Genomic DNA, 10,000 nt, shown 5'->3' with positions numbered 1-10,000 from the left:
TCCGATCTCTTCTGATTGGATGATGAGCCTCTTTGGGTGGATCCTGTGCTCCTCTGATTGGAAGATGAGGGTCTTTGGGTGGATTCAGTGGGGCTACTTTCTCAGGCATCTCCTCCTCCTTGTGAGAGTTCTGTGATGGCTGCCGGGCTATGTTAGGAATGTCCTGCTGTCCTTCTCGCTTTCCTCCACCTCCTCCGAGATGTTCCTCCCTTCGGTTCTCCCTCCCTGCAGCTCCCTTTGCTCTACTCCTTCTTTTCCGATGGTGCACACTTTCCCTCTTGCCTCTGACTGGCTGCGGCTCCTCCTCCAGTTTTACCTCAGGCTCATGCTGTTGTCCCATTAAGGTGTCATGGTGAGGTCCTTCTTCAGCCAGTCTCTGAGCAATTTTAACCCCCTCCCTTTGATTCTGTCTCTGCCCATACCTCCGCTTCTCAACTTTAACTGGTTCCTGCTCTGGTAGTGGATGCTCATTCCTTGGTTGGTTCTCAATTGAGTTCTGTGGTTCCCTGAGTTGGTTATTCCCCTCTCCGTCCAGACTCTGCCTCTCTTTGGGGAAGTTCTTTGGATCTTTCGGTGGGTCCTTTGGCTGGCCTGCTGGATTCCCTCGATGTCTGGATGATCTCTTTTTGGACAGGTTCTCTGGCTGGTCTACTGGGCCCCGGTGTTCTAAAGGTGGAACGTTCTTCCTGTTAAGACTGAAGAGTTTACGCTGGCGATGGTGGGCATAGTCATCGTAATCATCTCCATAATCAGGGATCTCATTTCCGTCAATCTCTTTGTCTATCTCTTTGTCGTGCAACTCCTTCCACTCCTTCCAATCCAGATCTGAGAGAGGGAGAAAAGGGAAGGGGGGTATGGAATGACAAGAACCAACTTTAATTCATGGGAACGTCTACACTGTTTTCCTTGCACATCATTTCTTCCTAAACTTAATGAGAGAAAGTATATGTGTGTGAGAAAGAGAGAGAGAGAGAGAAAGAGAAAGAGAGAGAGAGAGAGGGGGGAGAAAAAGAGAAAGTCAAATGTGCACAAAGGTAAATCAGATAGAGCTCAGCCACAGATGGAGGCCAAGGTGAAAAGAAGGATAAAATAGGTGAGGGATGAATAAGAGTGAAGAGAAGAGAGACATCTGACCTGAGTATTTGAGGTCATCGTCACGATCCACACCGTCCAGATTCATGTTCCACGCAAAGCCCAGTCTGACAGGGGAACACAAAGTGACTGGGCATCAGCTTACTGTCTAAGTATTACTTCCACAGATTAAAATGGCTGAACAGGTTGCTTGACAGGTTAACATCAGATTACATCTATGTGTTACATCTAGATTAAAATAAGGATCCTAAATGCTAACAGATGTTCAACATAATGATCTACATGTTACAATCAGATAATAATCTATGGGCTGAATTATGGTCTGTGGCATCTTTTGGAACAGTAAATAAAAGGAAATTAAATAAGTGAAAGAAATAAAGTATATAAAACAGTAAGAGAATAAAAAAAAGGGATGGCTAGTGGGCCACAGAAGAAATGTGTGGAGTGTGTTAAGATCATGTGTGCAGCGTAGGCGCCACCTGTAGGGTGAAATGGGAAGTGCACTCAGACCCTTCCTCATGTTGTGTGTGCTGTCTAGCCGATAACTCCCCAGGTGAATTTGATGAGCAGCAGGTAAGACCATCTGTAATTCTCTGTTTGGTACTAATCAGCAATGTTGTTGTATTCATTGTAGTTTTATTCATCATATTACTCACTGACCTGGGATGATACACTGATTTATAGAAGCATTTGTTTTCTTCCTCCATGTGTGTGAGTCGTGTGTAATCATTGGGGTAGACATAAGAGAGATGAACCTGATGAGCAAATAAACACACACACACACACACACACACACACACACACACACACCAGTATATGGTCAGCCTTGTATGTAGTGTAAAGAACTGTATAAAACCATGTCTGTGTGTGTGTGTGTGTGTGTGTGTGTGTGTGTGTGTGTGTGTGTGTGTGTGTGTGTGTGTGTGTGTGTGTGTGTGTGTGTGTGTGTGTGTGTGTGTGTGTGTGTGTGTGTGCATGTGTGTGTGTGTGTGTGTGTGTGTGTGTGTGTGTGTGTGTGTGTGTGCGCGCGCGCGCGCGAATGTGTGTGTGTATGGTAGTGTGTGTGTGTGTCTGTCAGACGGGTGTAGTAGTACATACAAACTGCAGGCCTTGATAGCGGGAGAGAGGGAAATCTTTAATGGTGTAACTTGGATTGTAGGAACAGTCCGGGAGGATGTTCTTCAGGTCTAAAGGATTTATCAGAGGAACTAATACGCACACACACACACACACACACACACACACACACACACACACACATAAACACACACAACACACACACAAACACATATGTTAGAGTAGCACACACAGAATGAGGAATGGTATATAGATGTGTACATATATATATATATATATATATATATATACATATGAACACACTCATTTAATATATATATATGTGTGTGTGTGTGTGTGTGTGTGTGTGTGTGTGTGTGTGTGTGTGTGTGTGTGTGACGTCTGTAACGTCATATACTTCATTGTGATTTCATAGCCGAATCTGTAGTTGAGTAGTGAACTTTCTGTGTGTAAGTATTTACATACATGTCTCTGTGTCTATGATACGCAGTGATCAGGCAGTAACTATGAAAAGGCAGTAAGGAAACTGTGTGCTATTGAGCAGAGATCAGCTTCACCAACTTGTGTGTGAATGGGATATTTATAATCACAGGGTGGGCTGTGATTTTCTTTTAGCCTGTACTTGAATGTGTGTGTGTGTGTGTGTGTGTGTGTGTATGTGTGTGTGTGTGTGTGTGTGTGTGTGTGTGTGTGTGTGTGTGTGTGTGTGTGTGTGTGTGTGTGTGTGTGTATGTGTTTATGTGTGTGTATTTGTACGCGGTTGAATATCTATGTGAGTGTGTGTGTGTGTGTGTGTGTGCAAGTGACTGAATGTGGTTGAATTTGTGTGTGTGTGTGTGTGTGTGTGGTCGAATGTTTATGTGTGTGTGTGTGTGTGTGTGTGTGTGTGTGTGCAAGTGACTGAATGTGGTTGAATGTGTGTGTGTGTCTTACGTTGGTGGAATGTGTCTCTGGGATCCTCTTGCAGCATGTCCGCTCCGTGAGGCGTGGCCTGAGGTCTCTTGGAGGGCGGGGTCATATGACTGGCCATGGTCTGAGGAATGTGAGCCACATCGCTCATCTTCAGAGATGATTCATCTGCACACACACACACACACACACACACACACACACACACACACACACACACACACACACACACACACACACACACACACACACATTTAACCACATTCAAACAGTCACACACGCACACACATGCACACAAACACACACACGCGCACGGACACACGCACACACCACATATACACACACACAGACAAACAAACACAAACAAACACACATGCAGGGTCAGGAGGGTCAGGAGTTTAAATACACATAGATCCACACATTCTTTGTGACACACACACATGCACGCACAGGCACACACACACACACACACACACACACACACACACACACACACACACACACACACACACACACACAGAAAGAGAGCACAGTGTTTCTCTTACTGGTGTAGAGGGAGATGTGTTGGGAGTCAACAACTGCAAACTCCAAGTCAGCCTTATTCAGTCGCCACTGCAAAGAAAACATGCAATTACAGATGAGTAAAGTTACTCACTCCAACACGGTCACAATTACAGCTGAAGAGGTGAAGAGGTCTTAAACACACACATACTGTACACACACACACACACACACACACACACACACACACACACACACACACACACACACACACACACACACACACACACACACAGCGAGAGAGAGAAAGATAAAGAGAGATCTTTATCATATTGTCATCTTTCTTCCACTTTATGTCTATCACTGTTTCACACACACACACACACACACACACACACACACACACACACACACACATACCGCAACTTCCACATGATCTGTCCCCTTGTCATCCTGCTTGTGGATGAGCTCAAAGAAGTACCTCTGTTTCATCAAAAGTCTACAGAACACAAATACAAGCCATAGAGTGTCAATAAAATGTCAACTCATACACAGGTCTTATATAGTATAACACACACACACACACTCACACACGGTTAGGATCCTGCCTGGACTGACTCCCAAAATCTGGCCTGGGCAGCCTTTGTGTCATCTTGCTGGCCATTTTGTATATTCTGTTGTGATTATGTGCTTGTTGCTGTTCCCCATGTGCTCTGTGCTTTGTCTGTCTGTTGTCACCAGACTATCTCTGCCCCTTTCCTTATTTCGTCTGCACTTCCTGTCTTGTTAGTTTCCCTCCGTTTCTGTTCACACCTGTTCAGCATTATTGTTTTGTTGATGTCGTCCAGTTATCTGTTGATTAGTCTGTGTATCTATAACTCCGCTGTTCCTTTGTCGGTTCGTCTCATTCGCTTGTATGTTTGGTCCAAGCCTATGACTTGTAAGTCTGCAATGTTGATTGTTTCCCGGTTTTGACTTCGACTTGTCTTTTAGATTGCACCTTCTCTGCCTCACATTTTGGGATTGGCTGCTTTTCTATATTGCCTAGAATCTGTCAACGACCCCATACTAGGGATGGGCAAAGCGAGGCTTTATGAAACACTGAAGTGTTCAAAGTAATTGAGCTTATATTTTTGAGGCTTCGAAACAATTCCGAGACCTCAGAGCTGTATTAAGGGTGAAAGGGTGAAGGGTGTATCGGAGATACAGCCTGTTAAAGTCCATTGCTCGCTGGGTTACTTATTTTCATAGTCTTAGTCAAATGCTAAGCAGTGTTGTCCTTGGGCGATGGGAGACCACATCAAGTGACAATAAAGTTAAGCTTACTGCTGCTGTTAGTGTTCTCTAAATCACTTTCTTCTCATGAAAAATCTCTATGTTGCAATGTCTTTGCTTTTTGACCATTCTGAGAGTTTAGTTGCAACTGTGTGGTTAATGCTAAAGTAAGAAGCTGATCTTACAAACAAACGTTATCTGAAACAATACCTTACAAACCAAACGGGGTTCAAACCACATTTGAGCAGCCTACCCAGCTAGCATGCACACGTTGTATCAACGTTGACATTGGTTGACAGCGTTGAAGGTTGAACTGCGACGTTGAAACACAGGTTACTACAACGTCAGCCCACGACTGGTTGTTTGCAACTAGAAACAATTGGGGTTTCATTAAGTTTAACCCTACCTTACACCTGCATTTGTTCGTAAGACAAGGACTCCCTCCTTTGACAAGAGCTATTTCAACGTTTTCATCAACGTTAGCCCATGACTGGTTGTTTGCAACTGCAGCGATTTTTAAAAAGCAAGAATTCGGGTTTCATTAAGTGTTATGCCTGCCTTACACATACATTTGTTTCTAAGCCATTCCTCTCACAGCCTATATTTACAACGATGAAATACAATAAGGTCAGTCCACGACTGTTACTGCCGCAGCGAAAGGGGAATGCAACAATTTGGGGTTTATTAATTGGCTACCTAACAATATGCACACACTCACGATAGGAGGGAGAGGGAGAGACACAAACGCACACACACACACACACACACAGATAGGCTATCATGCAAAAAAACTAACTAACTAAAATCACTAACCACTACACTATCATGGCTATTGCTTAAGAAAAGTCTACACTGTTAATTAAACACACGGGCACATACTGTAGCTTGCCGCCGACACCATATACATCTGATATACATCTTTGTTTTGATCACATGACATGGCTGTTTTGAACAATGTTTCACATGTTCCTTGGATTTTTGTCTGTCTGCTGCCCTGGCTTTGTCATTAATAAAGTGTGTGTGTCTGTACTCCTGCACCTACGAGTTGCAACTGGGCCCTTTCCTGATAATCCCAAACACACACACACACACACACACACACACACACACACACACACACAAATACACAAGCTGAATATGTAAGCCCAGTGACCTGCAGACTGATTCATGTGGCTGTGTTCCTACCTGTTGAGCGCTTGCTGGAGAATGAATGAGTGATTGAATGAGTGTGTGTGTGTGTGTGTGTGTGTGTGCAAGCATGTGCATGTAGTCTCCTTCTCCTGACAGTGTTATACACAGAAACACACTCACCCTTACCAAGTCAATTTTACCTCAAAACATCTAATTTAGGAAACGCCTCCAGCCACGAATAGGAATAATTGTAATACAAACAGGGTTACTATACACACACACACACACACACACACACACACACACACACAAACTTACGGAACTGGTCCTGACATTTGACTGGCATATTTTCCAAATTCCCCTGGGGCTGACCACTCTTTGCCTGTCTGAAAATTACAAACAAAATGATACAAAGACAACAAGAAATGGAACAAAGCCCTCCTACACACTCACACGCACATACACATACCAACACACTTACATTTACAGTACACACACATACAGAACACACACACACAAACACACTTACCTTCCCGACTGCGGCTAGTAGTTGGATATTGTTTGGAGACTCATCGGAACTCAGCCAGAATTCACAATTATCATCAGAACCTACAGCAAACACAAACTCACCTAACACACACACATACACACAAACACACACACACACACACATACACAAAGGCGCGCACATGCGCACACACACACACACACACACACACACACACACACACACACACACACACACACACACACACACACACACATACACATACACACACATGGGTAAGAGTTACCTCAGCACTGATCATACTAAATGGAAAAAGTATGCATAGTCATTTCCCTAACCGCTGTATTTTAAGACAATGTGCCGTTTATTCAATGACATGACAGTTGTGGAAAGTAAACTGTAAGGATTGCTCAAAGTCCATCTCTATTCATGCGCCAAGTTTCATGCAGCATGCTCTATTTGTCTACTTGTTCTCTCCATCCAGGAAGTAGTGGCTTACCATCTGTGTATGGGTGGAGGTAGCCAAAGATCCGCAAGCCGTAGTTTGTCCACCTGGGAGCAATGGCCAGCTTGCTTATGGTGGAGCGGGACTGAGGAGAGGAGTAACTCTCTCAGTTAGAGTAGGCCTACAGTATATACTATATACTATATACTTAATACACATGGTAATACACTCATCTGATTAATGGATGTGTTTTACTAATTCTACAGTAAAAGTAGAAATTATTTGGATAAGTCCAAAACTTACTATAAAGAGATGCATGTGTGTGTGTGTGAGTGTGTGTGTGTGTGTGTGTGTGTGTGTGTGTGTGTGTGTGTGTGTGTGAGAGTGTGTGTGTGTGTGTACTTACATGAGGATAGAGTGGGTAGTGGAGGTTTTTTCTGAGCTGCTGAATGGAGCTTCCACACCAGTCCTCAAAGATGTGCAGGTTGGCCTGGCCCTGATACTGTAGATGACACCATCACATTATATTACATTCAGATTAAGGTTGGCTTGTTCCTTACTGTAAAGTATTAAGCCATCTCATTACATTACTGCATTCAGATGTGTAGGGTTGGCCTTACGCTTTACAGACAGCTGAAAAACTACAAAGTCACTTGACAGGCACTGGGGGGAGGGGGGGGGGGGGCAACCTATGCGGCCCCCCAACCAGTTGATGTTGGTTACAGTGGCCCCCAGCTCATTTGAGTTTGAGACCCCTGCTTTACAATGTCAAATCACGTACTGTAAGAACTGTCATTCATGATCAACACTCAAAAATGTACGGTACTTTGGCCTTAGGTCACCCGATCATGGAGTTAGATGAGATCAGATTTTGCGTCTAACCAGAAAAGGGGAGCTAGCAGTATGCTACTGTTATAACAGTGGCCATTCAAGTGAAAGTATTTATGTATATTTGGGAACATCCATTGTAAATTAGCATTAGCTAGCTAAACACTATGATACTAGCATCAGATAGCTGTTTTCAGTTTGTCTATGTACACACTGGATCTGTCCCTCTCAAATACACTCTAATAATAATACGTATTGGTCTTCACTGCCTTAACAGCCATCCATACAGGGGTGGGGACCTAAACTGAGCCAGCGGAAGTGAATGCGGGGCACTGCTGGCCGAGTCCTCCTCTCCTGCGGTGATATGAGTTATCTAGTGTTTGTTTCCTCAGTGGGGACGCTGGGAAATCTGAGGCTGTGGAGTGCTGGCTCATTGTTGGCCTTGTGTGGGAACAACATGTGCGGCTGGCCTGGAAAATAACACCTGACTTTGGGCAGCACACCTCATCTCCGATGGCTCTCTTTGGAAGAGCAGGAGCTAGAGCACAGGGCACTACACACACTCTCTCACTGTACTGTATCTCTCTCTCTCTCTCTCTCTCTCTCTCTCTCTCTTAGACACACACACAAACACACAGACCGGTAGAGCCTGATTTATGCTTTTCATATGAAACTGGATATGTCCCTTTCATAATGTTGATTCATTTCATGCGTATCCGCAAGCACAAAATGAAGGCAAAGCGTGGACAGGTTTTCAACATCTTCAACGTTGAACATGAAAGAGCCTCAAAACTGATTCAAGAGGGTTCCCAATCCCACTCAGGAGCACAGAGACCACAGCTCAAAGATAACGACTCTTCTCTTGGAGCACCGCGACCACACCTCACAGATAACGACTCCTCTCTGGGAGGACTGGGCTGGGTGACAACAAAAGTGGCATTGTTGCCCCCACGGGAATGGCCCACCCTTCTGCACGCAATGTGAGCTGAAAACGTCTAAGCCTGACCAGTTTTGTTTGTCCTAGCTTTGGAAACTTCCTAGCCTTTCATTGAGAGTCTAAGCTTTCCCACACTGGTTTACCAAGTGTCACCTACATGTGATAACACACTCACACACACACTGTCCAACACACACCCTTGTGATAACACACACTCTTCAAGAGTACAAACACTCTCTTTCTCAAGACCACCTGAGTGCTATTTGAGTCTGTGTTAAGAACACTGTATGCGTGTGTGTAAGACAGAGAGAGAGAGAGAGAGAGAGAGAGTGTGTGTGTGTGTGTGTGTATTTGTGTGTTTGATCAGATCCCTGCTGCTCTACTGTTTAAGCCCTCAAATAGATGGCTGTCTGCTGTTTGAGTGGTGTGTGTGTGTGTGTGTGTGTGTGTGTGTGTGTGTGTGTGTGTGTGTGTGTGTGTGTGTGTGTGTGTATGTGTGTGTGTGTGTGTGTGTGTGTGTCTGTGTGTGTGTGTGTGTGTGTGTGTGTGTGTGTGTGTGTGTGTGTGTGTGTGTGTGTGTGTGCGTGTGTGTGTGTGTGTGTGTGTGTGTGTGCATGTTTGTGTGCTTGAGAGAGCATCTGTGTGTGCTTCCTCTACACTCCTGGCTGTTAGCTGGGTGTGGTGTGTATCTCTAAAAAGCTCTGACCCAGCCCCACTAACACGTGTGCGATTACTCTAATTAGAGAACAGTTAAGGACAACTGAGAATAAACGGCTCATGTAATGATAGTGTTAACCCTTCTGAGGATGCAAAGGTACTGCCTCTCTAATCAAAAACAAAGTGTGAGTCTGTCTGAATGTGTGTGTGTGTGTGTGTGTGTGTGTGTGTGTGTGTGTGTATGTGTGTAAAAGACCATCAAATAAAATGCAGGGGCAAATGTGGATTTAACTAGCTAATGGATAAAAGGATGAATGAATGAATAGATGGATGAATGAATGAATGAATGAATGAATGACAGACTAATGAACAACTGAATGAAGGAATGAAGAACTGAATGGGTGGATGAATGAATGAATGACTGAATAAACGGCACAATGAATGAAGGAATGAATGAATGAATGAATGAATGAATCCTACTCCTGTGCCACTGAAGTGTAGTAAACATACATCCTGAGCAGCGATGAGAGAGGAGCTTGTGTTTCCACAGGACGGGTTAAAATTGCGCACACCGACACTGACACCAGGAACTAAGAACACACTCCCTCTAATTTTAACATGACAGCTGTGCAGCAACGTT

General features: G+C 44.3%; 1 protein-coding gene across 1 annotated transcript in view; it reads right to left on the bottom strand.

The window, feature by feature from the left end:
• The window catches only part of b4galnt3b (beta-1,4-N-acetyl-galactosaminyl transferase 3b), a 28,340-nt gene that overhangs the window by 6,488 nt on the left and 11,852 nt on the right, over positions 1–10,000 (bottom strand). Inside the window, exons 4-14 of the mRNA XM_062547580.1 lie at positions 7,345–7,440; positions 6,993–7,083; positions 6,515–6,615; positions 6,304–6,371; positions 4,000–4,078; positions 3,624–3,690; positions 3,103–3,246; positions 2,191–2,300; positions 1,753–1,847; positions 1,135–1,199; positions 1–825 (exon numbers count right to left, since the gene is read on the bottom strand). The exon at positions 1–825 is cut by the window's left edge and continues 1,138 nt beyond it. Of these exons, the coding sequence (XP_062403564.1) occupies positions 1–825; positions 1,135–1,199; positions 1,753–1,847; positions 2,191–2,300; positions 3,103–3,246; positions 3,624–3,690; positions 4,000–4,078; positions 6,304–6,371; positions 6,515–6,615; positions 6,993–7,083; positions 7,345–7,440 (1,741 nt within the window). The remainder of the gene's footprint in view (positions 826–1,134; positions 1,200–1,752; positions 1,848–2,190; positions 2,301–3,102; positions 3,247–3,623; positions 3,691–3,999; positions 4,079–6,303; positions 6,372–6,514; positions 6,616–6,992; positions 7,084–7,344; positions 7,441–10,000) is intronic.

This window comes from Sardina pilchardus, chromosome 10 (genome assembly GCF_963854185.1).
Source record: "Sardina pilchardus chromosome 10, fSarPil1.1, whole genome shotgun sequence".
In the NCBI taxonomy this organism is placed as follows: Eukaryota; Metazoa; Chordata; class Actinopteri; order Clupeiformes; family Clupeidae; genus Sardina; species Sardina pilchardus.
This window is presented reverse-complemented; position numbering and strand designations above follow the sequence as displayed.